Source organism: Bufo bufo, chromosome 9, assembly GCF_905171765.1.
Source record: "Bufo bufo chromosome 9, aBufBuf1.1, whole genome shotgun sequence".
Taxonomy (NCBI): domain Eukaryota; kingdom Metazoa; phylum Chordata; class Amphibia; order Anura; family Bufonidae; genus Bufo; species Bufo bufo.
In genome coordinates, this window is record NC_053397.1 from 219126909 (window position 1) to 219152525 (window position 25617).

The 25617-nt window shown below is 45.1% G+C and overlaps 1 protein-coding gene across 5 annotated transcripts in view; it reads right to left on the minus strand.

Annotated features, from left to right (window-relative positions):
* The window catches only part of PATJ (PATJ crumbs cell polarity complex component), a 193764-nt gene that overhangs the window by 49360 nt on the left and 118787 nt on the right, over positions 1 to 25617 (minus strand). For all 5 annotated transcript variants that reach the window (XM_040408093.1, XM_040408092.1, XM_040408091.1 and 2 more), the window contains one exon: positions 3112 to 3308. In XM_040408093.1, coding sequence (XP_040264027.1) covers positions 3112 to 3308 — 197 coding nt within the window. The remainder of the gene's footprint in view (positions 1 to 3111; positions 3309 to 25617) is intronic.

Genomic DNA, 25617 nt, shown 5'->3' on the forward strand with positions numbered 1-25617 from the left:
CGCCGGCACTATAATACAGTAAAAAATGCCTAACCTTGTCTGCGGACAAGAATAGGACACGTTCAATTTTTTTCGGGAATGGAAATGCCGACCCGGAAGTGCGGATCCGCATTTCCGGATCTGGCCAGCACATCGTGCAGCCCCATAGAAATGAATGGGTCCGCAATTCAGTTGCACAAAATGCTTATGTGTGAATGGACCCTTATACTGTGCAGCCTCCGCCACAGGCTCCTTTAATCCATTTCGTTCCGTCTCTGCCGTCAGCCGACCTTAATACAACCTGGAAATCCAATTTACAAAACACTATTATATGGTGATTACAAATCCTCGCCTGAAATGCGTTAAATCTTCAAGGCTGCGAGTGTGAGGAGCGGCATTCTTAAAGCCGAGGGATTTACACAGAAATGCAGAGCGGTGAAGCATCTGCTGCTGTTTATATGGAACAGTCCAGTCAATTATAGAGTTAAAATGTAACGAGGACAATGCAGAGAAGTGGTGCAATTATATGAGATCATCTCAAATCCATCCGACTCCAAGAGCCTATAAAGTGGAGCAATTTACAGGCTCATCTACGAAGGAAGTCATCTCCGAAATGTATTTTAAAGAGAGAATCGCAGAGAGTGGGGAGGCAATATCGTGATCACCACAGGGCTCCTGGCTTTAGGGGGTCACCATCAGGAATAACAGTCCTGAGGCAAGATGGAGACATTAAGGGGCATGGACGCCACCGGCTTCCTGAGATTCCTGCAGGTAGACCGCACACTGGGGGATATAACAGGTCACCACAGAGCTGTAGGGGGCACGGAACTCAGAGATATTTGGCATACATTTATCTCAAAGCTAGACTTGTTCAAAGAGGAAGAAAAATCCTCAGGGGTGGGGTTATGCAAAGTAGAAGGCGGGGCAAACGTTAAATAGAAATCTCAATAATACAAAAAGACCCAACTATAGAATAGCATGAAATATGGCGCTGATCCGAACACCACTCGACAGATGCCACTGTGTGTGATGGTAGCTGCTGTATCTGTCCTCTGGACCTGTGTATCTAAGCTTATCATGTCTGATACAGTCTGTGGAGACACTGCTTTTCAGTTTATCAAAGATACTGTCTGCTCAGTCAGTGTCTCTTAACCTATCCTGTGTGATACCATCTGCTAACCTGGTGTACCTAAGCCTACATGTGATACTGAGCCAGTGTATCCAAAAATACAGTATAATGTGTGATACCGTCTGCTGAGCTTGTGTATCTAAGCATGTCATTTTTTTATACTGTCTGATGACTTGATGTACCTAAACCTATTTTGTGTGATACTGCCTTCTCCCAACCATGCGCTGGCTTAGTGGTCCATCTAAGTGTGTAAAGTGTTATACTGCCGGCACAGCCATGTACCTAAGCCCATCATGTGTGATAGTGTCTGCCGAGTCATGTATCTAAGCCAATCACGTGTGTCTCTGTCTGGCATTGTCATGTATCTAAACCTATCATGTGTAATACTGTCTGCATATTCATGTATCTAAGCCTATCATGTGTAATACTGTCTGTACAGTCATGTATCTAAGCCTATCATGTGTGAAACGGTCTGCTGAATCATGTGTTTTAGTCTATCATGTGCGATACTATCCGCACAGTCATGTATCCAAGTATCACGTGTGAAACTGTCTGCCGAATCATGTATTTTAGGCTATTATGTGCGATACTATCTGCAGTCCTGTATCTAAGCCCATAATTTGTGACACTGTCTGCAGTATTATCACACAACATAATTCTGTTAAGCCTGTCACGTCTGATACTGTCTGCATAGTCAATCATGTGTGATACTGCCTGCCGAGCTGGTGTATCTAAGCCTATCATGTGTGATACTGTCAGCAGAGTTACATATCTAAGTCTATCATGTGTGATACCGCCTGCCGAGCTGGTGTATCTAAGCCTATCATGTGTGATACCGTCAGCAGAGTCACATATCTAAGGCCTCTTTCACACGAGCGTGTCCGGATAAGGTCCGGATGTGTCCTGGTGCATTGCGGAAAACCCGTGCGAGTAGGTAGTAGTCAGTTTTGACTGTGATTGCGTTCTGTTGTTCAGTTTTTATCGCACGGGTGCAATGTGTTTTGCACGCGTGTGATAAAAAAACGACTGTGGTACCCAGACCCGAACTTCTTCACAGAAGTTCAGGTTTGGGTTCAAGGTTGTGTAGATTGTATTATTTTCCCTTATAACATGGTTAGAAGGGAAAATAATAGCATTCTGAATACAGAATACATAGTACAATAGGGCTGGAGTGGTTAAATTTTTTTTTAACTCACCTTAATCCACTTGTTCGCGCAGCCGACATCTCTTCTGTCTTCATCTGTGAGGAAAAGGACCTTTGATGACGTCACTACGCTCAACACATGGTCATTCACATGATCCATCGCCATGGTGATGTATCATGTGATGAGCGTAGTGACGTCATCAAAAGTCCTTTTCCTCACAGATGAAGACAGAATAGAAGCCAGGCTGCGCGAACAAGTGGATTAAGGGGAGTTAAATTATTATATATTTTTTTAACCCCTCCAGCCCTATTGTACTATGCATTCTGTATTCAGAATGCTATTATTTTCCCTTATAACCATGTTATAAGGGAAAATAATAATGATCGGGTCCCCATCCCGATTGCCACCTAGCAACCGTGCGTGAAAATCACACCGCATCCGCACTTGCTTGCGGATGCTTGCGATTTTCATGCAACCCCATTCATTTCTACGTGAAAAAACGCACAAAGAGAAGCATGCTGCGATTTTCACGCAACACACAAGTGATGCGTGAAAATCACCGCTCATGTGCACAGCCCCATAGAAATGAATGGGTCCGGATTCAGTGCGGGTGCAATGCGGAAGTCTTTCATGTGTGATACCGCCTGCCGAGCTGGTGTATCTAAGCCTATCCTGTGTGATACTGTCTGCAGAGTCACATATCTAAGCCTATTATGTGTCATGCCGCCTGCCGAGCTGGTGTATCCAAGCCTATCATGTGTGATACAGTGTCTGCCGGGTGGGGTATTTTGCTTGTGATCCGCCGCCCAATACTAGTGCCGCTGCTGAGATCATTATAAAGTTTCCCAATCCTCTTACCTCCAGCAGCTCATCCCCCACCCGGATCCTTCCATCTCCTCCGGCAGGTCCATCCGGATTAATGGCCACAATGAAGATGCTCATCCGGGAGCGGTCCTTGTTACCGGCCAAGCTGAGCCCCAGCCCATTCTTATCCTTCTCGAGCTCAACGATGTAAAGCTCCCCGGGGAGGTCGGCGTATCTCTGCCTGATCTTCTCTGCGGGAGGAAACACAGGGAGAGGCGGTCGGTCACAGGGAAGAACGGCAAGAAGAAGGCAAGGCGGATACAACAGCTATGGGGTCAGATGGAAGGAATGGGACTACAAGATCAGATTGTTTGTAGTCTGTAACCATAGAGACACATAGGTTGGCATAAGATCCTTCTACACAAAACGATAGGAGACGAAGTGAATGAAAGGAAGACAATGCGCAACGTTGTTGCATTATTATATTGGCGCACACTGGCTAGAAGGGATAGACAGCATTGTCCTCCCCCTACTGACTGGTTACTAGGGATTAACTACCTAACAACTGTGTTGCTATGCGGTGCATATCCCTAGAAACCAGACTGTTCGATACAATCTGGATTGACATTGCGCAGTCCACTGAGGTGGGGCAGCTTGGCGGCAGTCATGTTCTGTGGGAGAGTGTTGTGGGAATGCTCTGTGACAGAGAGTAACAAAAGTCAATTGTTTTCTGGCTTTATTTTCTTAGGTCTAGGGGCATTTGTGGCATTTATTGCAGATAATAAAGTCGCCCAGGTAAGGGCTCTTTCACACTTGCGTTGTCCGGATCAGGCGTGCACTTCCGTTGCCGGAGGTGCCCGCCGGATCCGTAACACCGCAAGTGAACTGAAAGCATTTGAAGACTGATCAGTCTTCAAAATGCGTTCAGTGTTACTATGGCAGCCAGGACACTATTAAAGTCCTGGTTGCCGTAGTAGTAGTGGGGAGCGGGGGAGCAGTGCGCTTGCCGCCCGTGCGGCTCCCGGGGTGGCGTCGGGGTGCCCCATGCGCATGGATTGCGTGATCCATGCGATCGCATGGTCCATGCGCGTGGGGCTCCCTGGCCTTGCTCTGGGGCGCCCCGGGGGCCGCGCAGACGGTGGGTGTGCTGCTCCCCCATTCCCCACTACACTTTACCATGGCAAACAGGACTTTAGCATCCTGGCAGCCATGGTAACCATTCAGAAAAAGCTGAACGTCTGATCCGATAATGCGCCGAAACGACGCTTAGCACTAAGGCCGGATCCGGATTAATGCCTTTCAATGGGCATTAATTCCGGATTTGGCCTTGCGGCAAATGTTCAGGATTTTTGGCCGGAGCAAAAATTGCAGCATGCTGCGGTATTTTCTCCGGCCAAAAAACGTTCCGGTCCTGAACTGAAGACATCCTGATGCATCCTGAACGGATTTCTCTCCATTCAGAATGCATTGGGATAATCCTGATCAGGATTTTTCCGGCATAGAGCCCCGACGACGGAACTCTATGCCGGAAGAAAAGAACAACGCAAGTGTGAAAGAGCCCTAAGGAAAATAGAATAAAAATAAAAAAAATAGCTTTGCAGCACTTTAAACGAGAGGAACAAAGCGAAGCTTCTCACTTAATGCCTCCAGATCTGAGAAGAGTGCTGCAATCATTCCCCAATCTGCCGGGTCGATACCTGTGACCAGGCAAGTAACATCATTCCAGGTTTTTTTTAGAAAGAAATTGCCATGGTTACAGGCGACAAAAGAGGAAAGAAGAAAATACACACAGGCGGCTGATGATATGAAAGATTGCGAAAACTTAATTTCTTCTCAAAGTGAAAGGCACTTAAAAAATAAAAAAAGAATCGGCAGGAAGGAATGACCGGACGGTCACTGAATGTGGAGATACGAGGAAGCAAAATCCACCAATCATCCCGATAATGTGGATGTCAGCACACAAGTGGTGTACTTAGAAGATGATGGCAGCACTCTGCACATACTGCTGCTACAGCATCATAAAGAGTCGTCCAATATACCCATCATGTCCAGATCTCTACCGCCAAAGACTAATTATTAGCTCCAGAGGGAAACAACCAACTAAGAGAATGTTCATACATAGCATTCCTCCTCAGAATGGGGCCGGCAGAAATCCAGAGGGACGGTATTATAGTAGTGTAATATTACTGTACATAGGTGGCAGTATTATAGTAGTTATATTCTTGTACATAGGAGGCAGTATTATAGTAGTTATATTCTTATACATAGAAGCAGTATTATAGTAGTTATATTCTTGTACATAGGAGGCAATATTATAGTCGTTATATTCTTGTACATAGGAGGCAGTATTATAGTAGTTATATTCTTGTACATAAGAGCAGTATTATAGTAGTTATATTCTTGTACATAGGAGCAGTATTCTAATAGTTATATTCTTGTACATAGGAGCAGTATTACAGTAGTTATATTCTTGCACATAGGGGACAATATTATAGCAGTTATTTGAAGCATTTATATCTCTCCTTTATTAGATGTTTTATATAAAGCGGGCAACTGTTTAATGACATGATACAGTCAGAGGTACAGGAATGAGAAATCATCTTGCCATTATTTTGATCTCTTCACACTCCAGTATCCACATTACTGAGAAATGAAGAACAGCCTGAAAATTACATTTAGTTTTTTTTTTCATTTCCTGCCTCTGCAACTGGTAATGGAATTTAGCTCCCATGGACTATTTTTTGTTTTTTTACCTCAGCAAATTTTGCTAAAACCTTACCGGCACAGTAAGGAATATGATCATTAGGGTGGAAGAGATTTAGCTTTTTTAAAGAATGTATTGCTTGATTTGAAATGATATTCCAGACTTTTGATTTGATGGCTTATCCTCAGCATAATAAATGTACACAGTGACTCCACCAGCAGAATAGTGAGTGCAGCTCTGGAGTATAATACAGGATGTAACTCAGGATCAGTACAGGATAAGTAATGTATGTACACAGTGACTGCACCAGCAGAATAGTGAGTGCAGCTCTGGAGTATAATACAGGATGTAACTCAGGATCAGTACAGGATAAGTAATGTATGTACACAGTGACTGCACCAGCAGAATAGTGAGTGCAGCTCTGGAGTATAATACAGGATGTAACTCAGAATCAGTACAGGATAAATAATGTAATATATGTGCACAGTGACTCCACCAGCAGAACAGTGAGGGCAGCTCTGGAGTATAATAAATGACTCTGGACATTGAAATCTTGTAAATGATGATGACCTGACACAAAGTACATCAGAAAGTTGCAGAACTGTTCACTGTATGACTACCAATCTTTATGTAGATAAGACTGGATGACCCATATAATGTAATAGGATGGAAGGTATCAGGGGCCCCAACATATCTACACTGGATTCCGGCTCAGTGCATAAAATACCAGGAACCAGCTTTGTTTCACATTTCTGAAGGGGTTTTGGCTAGTGATGAGCGAACCTTATGTTTTTAAGTTCAAGTCTGGATTCCGTTAACACGGACCATAACGGCATTCTATGACGGAATGCCTTTAAGAGGCATTCCGTTTTGTATTCAGTCATGATAGAAGTCTATGGGCCCCATAATGGATCAGTCGGATCGGTTATGCATTCCGTCACAGAACGACGCAACGACCCGAACGACAAACTCGAACTTCAAAACATGAAGTTTGATCATCACTAGTTATGGCTTAAAGTTAAACAGCGTGCAACAAAAAGGTGCATACAATTCTGCCGTAAAGTTACCCAATAAATAGGTGGGGGGAAAAACTTGGACTGGACCAGAGATCAGCATCCTCCTGCACTCCAGCTGTTCTAAAACTACAACTCTCAGAATCCTCCTTTCACTTCTGTGGGAGTTACAAGAACAACCAAGAAAATGTGGATGCTGAGAGTTGTAGTCTCACAGCAGCTGGCATGCTGAAGGTTGCTGACCCCTGGATTAGGCAGTCTATCGGTATGCTGGATTTATCCTCCAGTATCAACCATTATGATAAACCTGGCTCGTCAAAAGTTTCACGGTGTAAAAATTTGGATTAGTAAATCTGCCCCAAGTTCTCCAGACTTTTGTAAATAAAAGGTTACAGGGGATGATAAAGATCAGAAAAACCTGGCTGATTTCTTCCACAAACAGCGCCACCCTTGTCAACAGGTTGTGTCTGGTATTGCAGCACAGCTCAACTGTTGAGAATGAGACTGAGCTGCTATACCACACATCACCGTGGACAGACGTGGTGTTGGTTTTGGAAGAAAGAGGCAATGTTTCCTGGAAACCCCTTTTTGCGTAATAAGAGGTTCTGTAACTTCCTAATACACCATTTTTTCCTTTTTTTTTTTTCAGTTTTAATAGCTCTGCTTGCTGTCAGCTAGCTGAGACAATATTCTTTCAATACAAAAGACGCTGATCTGTACCGATCTGATACTTCCAGCAGCTGAGGGTTTGTTGCAATTGTATCCAGTGCAATGCTCTGTGAACAGCAGTAATCGGTTTTCTGTTCTGACAGTTTACAATGTATCAGTCTGGAGCATTTTCCCTAGATGCTTTGTTCAGGTCCCCGGGGGTTTCCACCCAACTTTCCTAGGCTCCCGAGTAGCTCATCCCTGTACTTATGCTGTAATCCACCCCCAGTTATCTGTGAATAAACAGACGTTCTATCATTCTAATGCTTTCCTAGACTCCTGTATGGCACACTTACCTAGTTGTGCAGTGATACATATCCGAAATCCCACATTCCAACCTGGCCAAGAAGATCCCGTGTTCAGAGCTCTAGGAAAGTTGGGTGAAAAGCTATGATGGACGTCTGCAATTCTACAGCTGCCATACAGGTTGTAACTCAACTTTCCCAGACTCTCCTAGTTATACAGGGAGATGGGAACAGGACATTTTCACTGCATACTGTATCTAGGAAGTTTAGCCACTCAGGATTGTAGGAAAGTTGAGTGCCAGACTTGACAAGAATCATTTTTTTGCCATTGCAGTAGTCACCAAAATGTGCTCGGACCGTCGCTGCGTCACTGCACTAAATCACATCTGATCTGGATGCCAACAATGTGACAAACCCAACAAAAGGGAATGGTATAGCAGAGCTGGACTGGAGGGAAATGGCTTGATGGGAAAGGTTAATGCGGACATAAAACAATTAACTGATAGAAATGCTGGATTCTCATCAGGACAGGCGGAAGGACGGAGGGTGACGAATTAAGGACAGAATGAGGACACCACCAGATGTAGAAGAAAGCGCTCGTGATCTGGCATGAACATCCGCATCGCCCAGTGTAAACATGGTGCTGATCCCCGGACAAAAAGCAAATACTTGATTGTGGGCTAATCGCATCCTTTATGTGGCATGACAAATGTGAGGCTGCCAGCGGTAGACTGTCCCGTCTAAATCACTATTCATTTTGTTTGATAAATTGATCAGATTAATGATCAGTCGAGCACATATAGTCTTGACGATTGCTCTATGTAAATGGAGATAAATGAGCTCTGATTAATAGGATATATTGTCAATCGTTCATTTTGGGCAAAACAATCTGCCAGTGTAAAAGTCAAGAAACTGAGTATTACCTAACATTACATATGGCAACTGTATAACTGTGCTCCATACTGCCACTGCAATGTGCCAATCAAGTCCAATGGGCTGTGCAGAGTTAATGCATCTTGCACTAATCTGGAGTTACAGCTTGTATTACACTCCAGAGCTGCACTCACTATTCTGCTGGTGCAGTCAATGTGTACATACATTACTTATCCTGTACTGATCCTGAGTTACATCCTGTATTATACTCCAGAGCTGCACTCACTATTCTGCTGGTGCAGTCACTGTGTACATACATTACTTATCTTGTACTGATCCTGAGTTACATCCTGTATTATACTCCAGAGCTGCACTCACTATTCTGCTGGTGCAGTTACTGTATACATTACATTACTTATCCTGTACTGATCCAGAGTTACAGCCTGTATTATACTCCAGAGATGCACTCCCTATTCTGCTGGTGCAGTCACTGCGTACATACATTACTTATCCTGTACTGATCCTGAGTTACATCCTGTATTATACTCCAGAGCTACACTCACTATTCTGCTGGTGCAGTCACTGTGTATATACATTACTTATCCTGTACTGATCCTGAGTTACATCCTGTATTATACTCCAGAGCTACACTCACTATTCTGCTGGTGCAGTCACTGTGTATATACATTACTTATCCTGTACTGATCCTGAGTTACATCCCGTATTATAATCCAGAGCTGCACTCACTATTCTGCTAGTGGAGTTACTGTGTACATACATTACTTGTCCTGTACTGATCCTGAGTTACATCCTGTATTATACTCCGGAGCTGCACTCACTATTCTGCAGGTGCAGTCACTGTGTACATACATTACATTACTTATCCTGTAATGATCCTTTGTTACATCCTGTATTATACTCCAGAGCTGCACTCACTATTCTGCAGGTGCAGTCACTGGGTACATACATTACATTACTTATCCTGTAATGATCCTTCGTTACATTCAGTATTATACTCCAGAGCTGCACTCACTATTCTGCAGGTGCAGTCACTGTGTACATACATTACTTATCCTGTACTGATCCTGAGTTACATCCTGTATTATTCTCCAGAGCTGCACTCACTATTCTGCTGGTGCAGTCACTGTGTACATACATTACATTACTTATCCTGTACTGATCCTGAGTTACATCCTGTATTATACTCCAGAGCTACACTCACTATTCTGCTGGTGCAGTCACTGTGTATATACATTACTTATCCTGTACTGATCCTGAGTTACATCCCGTATTATAATCCAGAGCTGCACTCACTATTCTGCTAGTGGAGTTACTGTGTACATACATTACTTGTCCTGTACTGATCCTGAGTTACATCCTGTATTATACTCCGGAGCTGCACTCACTATTCTGCAGGTGCAGTCACTGTGTACATACATTACATTACTTATCCTGTAATGATCCTTTGTTACATCCTGTATTATACTCCAGAGCTGCACTCACTATTCTGCAGGTGCAGTCACTGGGTACATACATTACATTACTTATCCTGTAATGATCCTTCGTTACATTCAGTATTATACTCCAGAGCTGCACTCACTATTCTGCAGGTGCAGTCACTGTGTACATACATTACTTATCCTGTACTGATCCTGAGTTACATCCTGTATTATTCTCCAGAGCTGCACTCACTATTCTGCAGGTGCAGTCACTGGGTACATACATTACTTCTCCTGTCCTGATTCTCAGTTACAGCCTGTTTTACACCCTCGTACGTTGCAGTCTCTCAGTGGGGGGACTAGTTCTATAATAACTGTGTTCTCGCTTTCACTGTGTGATTTATTTTCCTGCTCAGCGCGTAGAATACAGATCAGCGATTTCTTCCTGGATTATTTATGATGTTAACAAAAACAACTGTGAGAACGACCACAAATACCACGGGTGACACCCCCAAATACTATTATATACAGTATTAATGTACTAAGGATAAAGAAGGGGTGCCCATATTATATACAGCCAGTGACCCCTCTGCTGGACCCCCCCCCCCCCAATGTCCAGCGTGGAATAATGCATGCAGTTAATAGTAAAGATGAGACGGCGATCGTGCAGTGTGGAGATGGCGCGTGGCTTCCATGCTATACACTTAATTTAAGCACAAGGTCCTATTGATTTCCTGAGAGCGGAGCACAGGGTGACAGATCTCCTGCTTTATCTACCTGATGGGACCTGCCTGCTGCGAGGACTTAGTCAGTGCTCAGGGAGGTGGCAAGGGAGGAAGGGGGGGGGGATTAAAGGGATTTTCCATATTTTAATCACTGTATAGTGATAAGTTCTAGAACCTTTTAGTATACCTTGTGTTTTAATTCCTTATCGTTTTCAAGATCTCTGCTTGCTGTGAATAAATGGTAAAATGCTTGCTAATGGAATTCTCCCCACCTGTTAGAAAAGTTCTCTTGACAGCTAAGCCGTTCACAAAGTGTCCTCCCCAGCGATTAGCTGAAATCTGCAAGTAAACTAGGGGTAGATGTTTGATTTCTCTGCAGCGCCTCCACTGGGGAGAAAAAGTATTGCATAGTGTCCATTCATATCAATGGGCAGTCTGTGTAATGCAGGCTCTTCCAGAGCAAGAGCATGCTCCACCATGGGCGAGAGATGAGGGTCCTGACCCTAATAGAGCACACAGAAATCCTAATGTGCACTGCAACAATCACATTGTCTTTTCCAGAAGGACTGAGATTGAATTTCCTGAATGTTAGTCTGACTCTTAGCTGAGGTTTTGCTACAATTGGATCTAGACTAGGCAATCCTATATTATTTAAAGTGTGTAAACTCCAGACGGATGCATTTTCCTGGCAATGATACATTGTAACAGACTATCAGGAGAGGAGAGAGATTTGGACTTGTGTTTAGTTTACAGAGGATTATCTAGACTGGATACAATTGTAACAAACCCGCAGCTGTGAGAACTATTAGGTCCCCACAGGATTTTAGCCTCTGGATGTAAACAAGAATGTTCCTATTCACAGATAGCAAGCAGTGATGGTAACATGGTTAAGAATTGAAACACAAAGTATGGCCTCATGCACACAACCGTTGTTTTGGTCCGCATCCGAGCAGCAGTTTTGGCGGCTCGGATGCGGACCCATTCACTTGAATGGGGCAGCAAAAGATGCAGACAGCACTCCGTGTGATTTCCGCATCCGTTGCTCCGTTCCGTGGTCCGCAAAAAAAATATAACCTGTCCTATTCTTGTCCGTTTTGCAGACAAGAATAGGCAGTTATATTTATGGCTGTCCACGCCATACCGCAAATTGCGGAACGCACACGGACGTCGGATGCCATACGTGCTTTGCAGATCTGCATTTTGCGGACCGCAAAACACACAATGGTCGTGTGCATGAGGCCTATATTAGACACTTTTCATGTCAAAATGATTAAAGAGGATCCGTCCTCTCTCCTCACCTGTTTGTTTCACTACCTACTTGCATTCCCCATGTAATAAAATTCTGGTGTATCTGTCCATAAAACTGTTTGTTCTGCTGTTCCTCTGATAGTAATACTAGACGCTTATGAATAAATTGCCAACTGGTGTTAGTAGTTGTAGATGTGTCCCTGCACAGTCTGACAATATCAAGCCAGTGCTGCCAGTGGCAAACTGTGCATACCCTCAAATCAAAATACCCAGTTAGCTATTCATTCATTCATTCACAAACTTATATTCTAGAAATAATAGATAAAGCAAAGGAGATTACTACATACAGATATATACAGCCACCACTAGAGGGAGCTCAGATTACTGCATACAGATATATACAGTCACCACTAGAGGGAGCTCAAGAGATTACTGCATACAGATATATACAGTCACCACTAGAAGGAGCTCAGAAGATTACTACATACAGATATATACAGCCACCACTAGAGGGAGCTCAAGAGATCACTACATACAGATATATATAGCCTCCACTAGAGGGAGCTCAGGAGATTACTACATACAGATATATACAGCCACCACTAGAGGAAGCTCAGGACCTTACTACATACAGATATATACAGTCACCACTAGAGGGAGCTCAGGAGATTACTGCATACAGATATATACAGACACCACTAGAGAGAGCTCAGGAGATTACTACATACAGATATATACAGTCACCACTAGAGGGAGCTCAGGAGATTACTACATACAGATATATACAGTCACCACTAGAGGGAGCTCAGGAGATTACTACATACAGATATATACAGCCACCACTAGAGGAAGCTCAGGACCTTACTACATACAGATATATACAGTCACCACTAGAGGGAGCTCAGGAGATTACTACATACAGATATATACAGTCACCACTAGAGGGAGCTCAGGAGATTACTATATATATATAGTGGCTTGATAATGGCTCTGTGAGAGAGCTGAAACGTTGCCTGTATCAACATGTGTTGAATAATTTTTTTTTCACTTTTTATCTAAGGAGTGCTGCGTTTTATTTGGATTGTGTTTGGACCCCAGGACCCAGGGGAAAACACTGGCACCTGAATCATTTGCATCACTTGAAGTGAAAGGAGTGCTGCCCTGCCATCTTTTGTATATATATATATATATATATATATATATATATATATATATATATATACTATATATATACTATATATAGTGACGAACAGAAGTATTTGAACACCCTGCGATTTTGCAAGTTTTCCCACTTAGAAATCATGGATGGGTCTGAAATTCACATTGTAGGTACATTCCCGCTCCGAGAGACAGAATTTTAAAAAAAATTCTGGAAATCACATTGATTTGAATGTATTTGTCTTGCACTGCTGAACAGAAGTATTTGAACACCTGAGAAACAGCAAGAATTCTGGCTCTCAAAGACCTGTTACTGTGCCTTTAAAAAGTCCACCTCTACTCCACTCATTAATCTAACTTAGTAGCACCTGTCTTAGCTCTTTAAAGACCCCTGTCCACCCCACAGTCAGTCAGACGCCAACTACTACCATGGGCAAGACCAAAGAGCTGTCAAAAGACACCAGACACAGAATTGTGGACCTCCACAAGGCTGGAAAGGGCAACGGGGCAATTGCCAAGCAGCTTGGTGAAAATAGATCAACTGTTGGAGCAATTGTTAGAAAATGGAAGAGGCTAAAGACGCCCGTCAGTCTCCCTCGGACTGGGCCTCCATACAAGATCTCACCTCGTTGGGTATCACTGATAAGAAAGGTGAGGAATCAGCCCAGAACTACAAGGGAGGAGCTGGTCAATGACATGAAGAGAGCTGGACAGGGGCGTACATAGAAATCACTGGGCCCCATAGCAAAAATCTGAATTGGGCCCCTTAACCCCGCCCACTACCCACCATGGCCCCTCCCACTTCCTGACCTGTCTCCTCCGATGAAACACCCCCATTAAATAAATTTATACATGACCTACTGAAACTGTTAGGGATAAACATTTTTATTTTATTATTAACCAACTTTGTTGCAGTAACGTATAAAATGTACATGTATTTTCCAATAAGGGTTTGTTCTGTTTGTTTGCGTTTTGATAGTGAAAAAAATAATAATTTGGAAAAAAATAAAAATCTGTTTTACTTTTTTGTCGCCATATTTGGACCCCTATAACTTTTTTGTAATTATGTATACGGAACTATATGGAGGCTCAAATTTTGCGGGGCGATCTGAACTTTCCATTGATACCATTCTGGGGTGTTTATGACTTTTTGATCACTTTATTTAAATTTATTGTGGAAAAGGAAGCGACCAAAAACAGCTAATCCGCCTTTTGGACTCTTTTTTTCTGTTTTGCTGTTTGCCATATGGGGAATATTTTTTTATATTTTCATACAATGGGCGTGTCACTTGCCAGGCTTGCCAGAGTGGGCACAGGACAGTGGACACAGGGCGCAATATGTATGCCACGCAACTGAGCGAGTGCAGGGCAGGAGCGCATACACATCACTCCTCCTGCCTCTGTCCACTGTGCTAAAGCCGGACGTAAGCCATCCCCCACATCTTAACCCCTTTGCTACCTGCGCCATTTTGTCATCACTCTTACCCCAAACCCCTTTAACTCCTTGCTGCTGATGCTGAGTGTGCACATATGTTTGGGTGTGTGTTTTTGGGGGTTTTGGCTGGTTGGTGAAATATCATTTGGTGGCTATGTGCACACTCAGCATTAGCAGCAAGGAGTTAATATCCATCCAACCCCACCTAATGCCCTCCAAAATGCCCAGGAAGGGGGGGGGGGGGTGTTAGGAAGGAGTAGGTGTAAGAGGAAAGCACACTGTCCTCTATGAGCCCCCCCCCCCAATGCCCCCCAAAAATCTCAGGACAGTCTCAGTGTGCTTTCTTCCTTCTCCCCCATGGGCATTTTGGGGCTCATAGAGGACAACAGGACTCACTGGAGTGGGATTGAAGCATGTCCCACCCTGTCCTGGCTGTCCCCCTCCCCACCCCTCCTCTCTCTTGCTGCCTGGCCTGCCGCTGTGTCAGTGTCTGACAATCTGAGCATCCAGATGGATCTGACATATATTAGTGACATAACTTATACGGTACCTACTAGTCTCTGCTGACTGAGTGCTGACTGAGTCTGCTCTGACTCTCTCTCAGTCTCACTCGTCTCAGGCAGCCAGGGGCAGGCACTGCAGGCAGTGACACGGCAGGAGTCAGGACGAATAGTTCTGACTTACTTCAGGCCAGGGAAACACAGGTGCTTCTGTTCTAACTTCTTCCTTCTTCGTCGCCTCAGCTCAGGCACACTGGCGACGGCCGACGTCTTCAAACCAATTCTCCCGCCTCCCTTGCGCCACTGGCCAATCAGCAGCTGCCTCAACAGAGTTGCCTTGTGCTGATTGGCCAGCAACTCGAGCACTACATGCAGGCTGGCTTGATCCTGATTCCGCGTCAGCAGACTGTCAGGATCAGGTCGGGGTGGGGGGGTGGGGCAAAGAAGAGTTGCGGCTGAAGATTCCTGAAGAAAAGCAGCCGCATAGCCGGCCCGCATGTCATGAGTGGGCGTGGCCAAATAGTGTGGGCGGGGCCTTCTCTGCGCTCCGGGCCCCCCAGTGCCGCGGGCCCCATAGCAATGGCGTGGTCTGCCTCTATGGGCGGTACGCCACTGGAGCTGGGACCACAGTTTCAGAGGTCACTGTTGGTAGAACACTACGCCGCCATGGTTTCAAATCATGCATTGCACGGAAGGTTCCCCTGCTCAAGTCATCACATGTCCAGGCCTGTCTGAAGTTTGCCAATGACCATCTGGATGATCCAGAGGAGGCATGGGAAAAAGTCATGTGGTCAGAGCAGGGGCGTAGCTAGAAATGCATGGGCCCCATAGCAAACAAATGTATGCCCCCCCCCCCGTGCCATCCACAGATCCCCCTCCCCTAAACAGTGCTATCCACAGATCTCCCCTAAACACTGCCATCCACAGATCCCCCTCCCCTAAACAGTGCCATCCACAGATCTCCCCCCTAAACAGTGACATCCACAGATCCCCCCTAAACAGTGCCATCCACAGACCCCCCCTAAACAGTGCCATCCACAGATCCCCCCTCCCCTAAACAGTGCAATCCACAGATCCCCCCCCCCTCATAACAGTGCCATCCACAGATCCCCCTCCCCTAAACAGTGCCATCCACAGATCCCCCCTCCCCTAAACAGTGCCATCCACAGATCTCCCCCCTAAACAGTGCCATCCACAGATCTCCCCCCTAAACAGTGCCATCCACAGATCCCCCTCCCCTAAACAGTGCCATCCACAGATCTCCCCCCTAAACAGTGACATCCACAGATCTCCCCCCTAAACAGTGCCATCCACAGACCCCCCCTAAACAGTGCCATCCACAGATCCCCCCTCCCCTAAACAGTGCAATCCACAGATCCCCCCCTCATAACAGTGCCATCCACAGATCTCCCCCCTAAACAGTGCAATCCACAGATCCCCCCCCCTCATAACAGTGCCATCCACAGATCTCCCCCCTAAACAGTGACATCCACAGATCTCCCCCCTAAACAGTGACATCCACAGATCCCCCCTAAACAATGTCATCCACAGATCCCCCCTAAACAATGTCATCCACAGATCCCCCCTAAACAGTGCCATCCACAGATCCCCCCTAAACAGTGCCATCCACAGATCCCCCCTAAACAGTGCCATCCACAGATCCCCCTACAGTGCCATCCACAGATCCCCCCTCCCCTAAACAGTGCAATCCACAGATCCCCCCCCCTCATAACAGTGCCATCCACAGATCTCCCCTAAACAGTGCCATCCACAGATCCCCCCTAAACAGTGCCATCCACAGATCCCTCTACAGTGCCATCCACAGATCCCCCTACAGTGCCATCCACAGATCTCCCTCCCCGACGCTCACAGCAGTATATTTATAAACTAATCAGTAACTACTTTAACTTTAACTGTATATTCTAACTTCCAGGCAAGCGTCCCTGTCACCATGGGAACGCCTGGGGGTCAGAATATACCATCGGATCTTCTGAGTTACTCAGTGGCCTGGCTGGAGCCTCCCCAGCCAGGCCCGAGCCTCGGACCGCCCGCGTCCCGCCCACTACACTAGTCTAGTGTAGTGGGCGGGCGGTCCACGGCTCGGGCCTGGCTGCCTGTGTGTAGTGTGTGTGTAAATTAAAAAGAAAATCAACAGAAGGCGGCACGGACGGGCCCCCAGTGGTGTAGGGCCCCATAGCCACTGCTATGGTTGCTATGGCGATGCCTACGCCACTAGGTCAGAGGAGACCAAAGGAGAACTTTTTGGTCTAAACTTTACTTTGTTGTGTTTGGAGGAAAAAGAAGGATGAGTTGCATCCCAAGAACACCATCCCTACTGTGAAGCATGGGGGGGGGGGTAACATCATGCTTTGGGGGTGCTTTTCTGCGAAGGGGACAGGTTGACTGCAATGTATTAATAGGAGGATGAATGGGGCCATTTATTGTGAGATTTTGAGCAACATCCTCCTTCCCTCAGTCAGAGCATTGAAGATGGGTCGTGGCTGGGTCTTCCAACATGACAACGATCCGAAGCACACAGCCAGGATAACCAAGGAGCGGCTCCGTAAGAAGCATATCAAGGTTCTGGAGTGGCCTAGCCAATCTCCAGACCTAAATCCAGTAGAACATCTTTGGAGGGAGCAGAAACTCTGTGTTGCTCAGCGACAGCCCCGAAACCTGACAGATCTAGAGGAGATCTGTGTGGAGGAGTGGGACACAATCCCTGCTGCAGTGTCTGCAAACCTGGTCAAGAACTACAGGAGACGTTTGACCTCTGGAACTGCAAACAAAGGCTTCTGGACCAAATATTAACACTGATTTTCTCAGGTGTTCAAATACTTCTGTTCAGCCGTGCAAGATAAATACATTCTTTAAAAGTCATACAATGTGATTTCCTGTATTTTTTATTTTTTTTATTCTGTCTCTCAGAGTGGGAATGCACCTACAATGTGAATTTCAGACCCCTCCATGATCTCTAAGTGGGAGAACTTGCAAAATCGCAGGGTGTTCAAATACTTCTATTTCTCACTGTATATACAGCCAACACTGTTCAGGAGATTACTGTATACAGATATATACAGTCACTACTAGAATGAACTGAGGATAGAAGTAACTGAGGAGATTAGTGAATACAGATATATACATCGACCACTAGAGGGAGCTCAGGAGATTACTTCATACAGATATATACAGCCACCACTAGAGGGAGCTCAGGAGATTACTTCATACAGATATATACATCGACCACTAGAGGGAGCTCAGGAGATTACTACATACAGATATATACATCGACCACTAGAGGGAGCTCAGGAGATTACTTCATACAGATATATACAGCCACCACTAGAGGGAGCTCAGGAGATTACTTCATACAGATATATACATCGACCACTAGAGGGAGCTCAGGAGATTACTATGTACAGATATATACAGCCACCACTAGAGGGAGCTCAGGAGATTACTTCATACAGATATATACAGCCACCACTAGAGGGAGCTCAGGAGATTACTACATACAGATATATACATCGACCACTAGAGGGAGCTCAGGAGATTACTACATACAGATATATACAGCCACCACTAGAGGGAGCTCAGGAGATTACTACATACAGATATATACAGCCGCCACTAGAGGGAGCTCAGGAGATTACTGCATACAGACATATACAGCCGCCACTAGAGGGAGCTCAGGAGATTACTGCATACAGACATATACAGCCGCCACTAGAGGGAGCTCAGAAGATTAATACATACAGATAAATACAACCAAAACTAGAGGGAGCTCAGGAGATTACTGTATATATATATATATATATATATATATATATATATAAAAATAAAAATATATAAAATGGACAGCACTCCAAAGGTTATAAAATAGTAAAAAGTTAATATATATATATAGCTGAGGAGCATAATGCATAGATATATACAGCCACCACTAGAGGGAGCTGAGGAGCTTACAGTATACTGTTTGCTCACCATTATGCAGTATTACAGTAGTTTTTCCTTACACACTGTAGCTGCCTGTGCCACTCAGGAGTGCAGGAAAGCTGGGCTGCACAATATGGATCGGGGCAACAGATTTTCAGCCCATACGCTCAGGATATGCTGGGACTTGTAGTTTGTAGTAGTTGGAGGTGCACTATGCACTGACTCATCAGGATATGATGGCTGATAACAGGGAACAATAGATTGCATTCTCCTGCAAAGACAAGCACTGGCTGCCGGTGTCAGGTACTACGACTGCTGCTTGAAATAACAGACTGTGGGTGTCAAGTGAAAACCAATTGCAATTAAACCTCGCACCCCCTCCCCCGGATTCTTAGCGGTATGCTCCGGCCCTCCGAGGCATCTCTAAATTAAAATTATGATTAGTTATAAAGTTTGCGGTGGAGCTGCGTACAGTCATTGTCTCACGTGAATGTATCCCCCCCCCATCCATTCATCAGGACGGTACAGACTGGAATAGTGCGCTCTCTGTACAGGTCATTGAAGGACACACGGGTCACAACCTTCTGTGAGAAAGGACTAGAGGTACAGATGTAGCAGAGCAGAGTTTGTCATCAAACTCTTTGGGGGATGTTTGGTTTGTAAAACCACAGGAAATAAATTGTCATTTCCCTTTACGTCGAGTCAAATGGCAATGTCTCTCATTTCAACTCAGAAAGGGAAAGTGAGGCAAGTTTGACATTGACATGGGGGTTAAACAAAGGCACAGAAGGGGCAGAGCTGTATTTGTCATTTGGTTTCATTCACATGTTGCGGCTTTTGTTGCAATATTTCCAAAATGGTGACTAAGCGTTGCTGTAAGGCTATATGCACACGACCGTGGTGTGTTTTGCAGTCCGCAAATTGAGGATCCGCAAAACATGGATCGCATCCGTGCGCGTTCCGCAATTTGCAGAACAGCCTGTAATATAACTGCCTATTCTTGTCCGTAAAGTGCAGACAAGAATAGGACATGTTATATTTTTTTTGCGGTCGACGGAACGGGGCAACGGATGTGGACAGCACACGGAGGGCTGTCCGCATCTTTTGCCGCCCCATTGAAGTGAAAGGTTCTGCATCCAAGCGGACCAAAACCTAAGCCGTGTGCATGAGGCATTATGTTGGGATTTTGGTAAACTTGGAGCAAAAACTGCAACATGACAGAAACAGGTAAATTAACCTGTTCAATTCTGAAATTACTGGCAGCAATAATGCACATCATTTTGATATTAACATAAGCCGTGGCAATGACATACTCAGCCCTAATACATCTAAAAATGTTTATTTGGCACAATTCCTGGTGGTAATTAGATGCGCCATCTGTGGTTTCAAACAGGGTTGCAAACTGAGCTCACTAACATATGACTAACTCAGCCCTACTACTCTGCATTCAATCTTATGTTAAATCAGTAAGAATGATCCGTGGTTTTACACAGGACTGTCGGTGATCCTATCGCAGCCCCAGAGATCAGAATGACAAATTCTTCACTTCTACATCCGACATAATAAAGAACAGGGGACCTGTGATTTTACCTAGGACTGGAGGTGCCGATGTAGCAGAGCTAAATGCACAATAGTGATATCAGGATGTGCTGCAGTCTGCGATTCTATATTTGACTGCAGGCCCATGACTAACTCAGCTTTGCTACATCTGTACTAAAAGAATAAACCTGTTTCTATAAGCTGCAAACCCTACAGCTCCAAAAACGTACAAGAAAACATGAGCTCTGCTACATCTGTAATTAATGACTGCATATGCAACAACAATCTTTCCCCTGAAGACTTAAACCAGTTCACCTCCTAGACTGCTGCCTCTCTAATAAAATGACTGAACCCATAGCAGTTGCAGAGCTATAACAATGTACACACCATACGGTCCATGAGGCCGGAATGAAAAGTTCAGCTCTGCTACATTTGCAATAAATAATCACAATGCAAACACTTCACCTCCCGCACAGCAGAGCCGGCACATTGTGGAAAGTATGCATATAGGACAGTCATTACCTATGTGGCGGCGCAGGATGCTGCCTCTTACCTGGGAACCCTCCCTGTACCATGGCTGATGTAGTGGCAGCTCAGCGCGGCTGCATCGCTGGACGGCCAGCTTTACCCTGCAGGAGGCTATGATCCACTCTCTGCTGATTTCCTCCGATGACCTTGGGCCTACGATTGTGATTCCTCCGTCGCGAGATGTGATCAATTAGACAAACGCGGAGCGGAGGCACCGAGGCTCGGCGGCTCGTCTGTCAGCAGATGGGCTCTAACTAGTAAAGTACGTGGTGGCTCGCAGCATCTGACCCACAGAGACGACAGCCCAGCTGCTACAGCGCCTGCATGGGAACAGCATCACCAATGCAAGGGGGGCCGCAGGGGCCAGTCACAGACTCTCAAGAGGATCAGTGACTCCAACTTCTCCCAATAAAGAAAACCTGTTTGTAGGATGAAGATGGAGCAACTTTCTTCTAGACCTTGTGCTTCAACTCCTCACAGTTCTCTCCATCTCTGCTTGCCGACAGTGAAAGGGAACATTCTTGTTTGCATGTAGAGGCTGAAAACCTGCCCTGATCAGCAACTACTACCGCAGCTGAGGGTTTGCTACATTTCTTTGGAAACATACAGTGTACCACAATTATCTGCTGTCCTGGTCGTTTGCTACAATGTATCAGTCTGCAGTTTTCAGCCTCTCAGAGAACGTCTTCATATAGACAGCAAGCAGAGATCTTGAAAATGGTGACTAAACTGATATGCAAAAGGGGATATTTGCTAAGTTTAAACAGGTCAGAATTTTGTACCACATTAAAGGGCATCTGTCAGCAGTTCTGTACCTATGACACTGGCTGACCTGTTACATGTGCCCTTGGCAGCTGAAGACATTTGTGTTGGTCCCATGTTCATATGTCCCGCATTGCTGAGAAAAAGAATGATTTGATATATGCAAATAAGCCTCTAGGAGCAACGGGGGCGTCGCCATTACACCTAGAGGCTCAGCTCTCTCTGTAACTGCTGCGCCCTCTGCACTTTGACGTTTACACAGTCTGGTCCTGTCAAAGTGCAGAGGGAGCGGCGGTTTCAGAGAGAGCAGAGCCTTTAGGTGTAATGGTAACGCCCCCGTTGCTCCTAGAGGTTGATTTGCATATATTAAAACTTCACCTTTCTCAGCAATGCGGCACATATGAACATGGGACCGACACAGATGTCTTCAGCTGCCAAGAGCTCATGTAACAGGTCAGCCAGTGTCATAGGGACAAAACTGCTGACAGATGCCCTTTAAGGACTTTTGTACCTAGCTCCATGAGGCTCATTATGCATCAAGGTACACCAAAATCTTGGTGCACAGTAAGCCAACTAATTGGTGGTGTACGGTTAGACCACAGGGTCTAATGATACATCAGAAGTAGAGATGAGGGAAGCCAGCTTCGGATGCAACATCCGAAGCAGCTTCGCTAAAAAATTTGTTATAATACTCAGGGGTGCACCATCAACGAGGCCAGGTGAGGCGATCGCATCAGGCAGCACCAGGTAAGGGCAAGAGGGGGGCAGCGGAAAGGCCATGGGCAATGAGCGCTTTCATTGTGGCAAAGGGGTTAGGTTAATAAATTGGCATGGGGGGGGGCGCGGCGTTTCAGTTTTCACCTCAGGCAGCAGAAAGGCTAGGTGCACCACTGATAATACTGTACGGAGATTCGTCTCCGTACAGTATTAGAAAGTATGGGCTCCGATGCCGCACAAGACTTCGATAAATAACTTCTGTAACTGATTATTACAATGAAAACCCACTTTAATACTTGGAACCAAACTCAACTTCGGTTCCAAGTAGTAACATAGAAACCTAGAATGTGTCGGCAGATAAGAACCATTTGGCCCATCTAGTCTGCCCAATATACTGAGTACTATGGATAGCCCCCGGCCCTATCTTATATGAAGGATGGCCTTATGCCTATCCCATGCATGCTTAAACCCCTTCACTGTATTTGCAGCTACCACTTCTGCAGGAAGGCTATTCCATGCATCCACTACTCTCTCAGTAAAGTAATACTTCCTGATATTACTGTTAAACCTTTGCCCCTCTAATTTACTATGTCCTCTTGTAGCAGTTTTTCTTCTTTTAAATCTTCTCTCCTCTTTTACCTTGTTGATTCCCTTTATGTATTTAGCAGTTTCTCTCATCTCCCCTCTGTCTCTTCTTTCTTCCAAGCTCTACATGTTAAGGTCCTTTAATCTTTCCTGGTAAGTTTTATCCTGCAATCCATGTACCAGTTTAGTAGCTCTTCTCTGAACTCTCTCCAAAGTATCAATATCCATCTGGAGGTATGGTCTCCAGTACTGAGCACAATACTCCAGATGAGGTATCACTAGTAGAGATGAGCGAACTTCTGTTTTAAGTTCGGCGTCTAAAGTTCGGCTTCCGGTTAGCGGAGGATCCCGATATGGATTCCGAATTCCGTTGTGGTCCGTGGTAGCGGAATCAATAATGATCATTATTGATTCCGCTACCACGGACCACAACGGAATTCGGAATCCATATCGGGATCCTCCGCTAACCGGAAGCCGAACTTTAGACGCCGAACTTAAAACAGAAGTTCGCTTATCTCTAATCACTAGTGCTCTGTAGAGCGGCATGAGCGCCCCCCTCTGTCTACTGGTAATGCCTCTCCCTATACACCCCAGCATTCTGCTAGCATTTCCTGCTGCTCTATTACATTGTCTTCCCACCTTTAAGTCTTCTGAAATAATGACCCCTAAATCCCTTTCCTCAGATACTGAGGTTAGGACTGTGTCACTCATTGCAGTTTTTGAGGCTCGGATGCGGACCTATTCACTTCAAAGGGGGTCGCAAAAGATGCAAACAGCACTCCGTGTGCTGTCCGCATCCCTTGCTCCGTTCCGTGGCCCCGCAAAAAAAAAATATATAACATGTCCTATTCTTGCCCATTTTGCGGACAAGAATAGGCATATCTACAATGGGCCGCCTGTTCCGTTCTGCAAATTGTGGAAGGCACACGGGCGACTTCAGTGTTTTGGGGATCGCAAAAAACTAAACGGTTGTGTGCAATAGGCCTAATTCTCATTTAGCTACTGGTTTCTACAGCAAGAATGGACGTATCCCCGGGGATACAAATCTGCCCTGCTCATGTCGTTCCAGTGCAGTTATCAGAGATGTGCCTTGTAACGAGCCTTGTGTCCATCCATCGCATGTCCACGATACATTGTATCCACTGGGACTTACAAAGAAGGTTCCTATTCATTGACTGCATGCAGAGATCGGTGAGAAATGGATACAGAAATTATATTGAAAAATTGTGTAATTATGTTATACAAAGTAGCATTTATTTGCTAAAACTGGAAAACCCCTTTAAGAGTTTGCAAACCTAATGTCAATTTCCTCTACTGCTTATTGACATATTGTCTGGTGACCCATGAAATGCTGGAAAGGATATTCTTGATTCCGCTCATTAAGTCAGAAAACGTACAAATGAACAGATTGATCCTTGCAACAGTCACTATACATTGTAGATAGGTGCTGCAACAGTGACACCCAGTGGTAAAATCAGGAAATGCACACAAAGGTGAAAAAGCTGGAAGTGACTAGGCTCTACAACGTGCAAATGAAACACCTGGAATCTTTGTGGCAGGCCGTCATTCTGCGGTTTTACCCTTTTCATTTCTTTATTACTCTGAGAAACGTAAAACAAAATAAAAATGTCATGCTGCCTCCCGGAAACCGTCAAAAAGCTGCCATTGATGGATCAATATATTTTCTTGTGTTTTGACTGCATATTTTTCTTCCGCTATTAGCCATATTCATTTAGGCTAGGGAAACCTGTGTGACATTAGGGTTGCAAATGCTGCGCGGCTGGTGGCTGCTAATGAGAGTGAATGTGGTTAAGCAGGAATCCATCTGGCTTGGATTTCTGGCGACTGTCATGTTGCAGGTCACGATGCGATCACATTCATTATCCTTTGTGCGATGTATTAATGATTAGTGTTGAGCGAACTTGCGATTTGCACGTTCGGGTTATCTAAGAATTCCGTAATGGATTGAGGCATTCTGTATTGCATTCGGTCACAATAGAAATCTATGGACCGCATAACGGATCCGTGTGGTTTCTGTTATGCAGGAGTCCAGACGGATCCATTATGCGGCCCATAGACTATTATTATGATGGCTTCCGTGGTGCATGCCGTCATGGAATTCTGTTATGGTCCATGGTAACGGAATCATTACAGAATTCTTCGATAACCTGAGCGCTACACTTGCAAAGCACAAGGTCGCTCAACACTATTAATGATACATTTTCAATCTGATCTCAGACGACTACAAGTTGCAGAGTAGTCCTAGCCTAAAAGAACACTAAACTGAGGGAAAAAGTGACTTAAGTCAGAGCAGAAGGAAGCAAAATGGATGCAAACTGAACGCGACGCCATATAACTGAGGCATTTCTGCAATAAATTACTTGCATAATATATGATGCTACACAAAGGCACAGATGGATCTGGATAGATTGGAGGCTTGGGCAG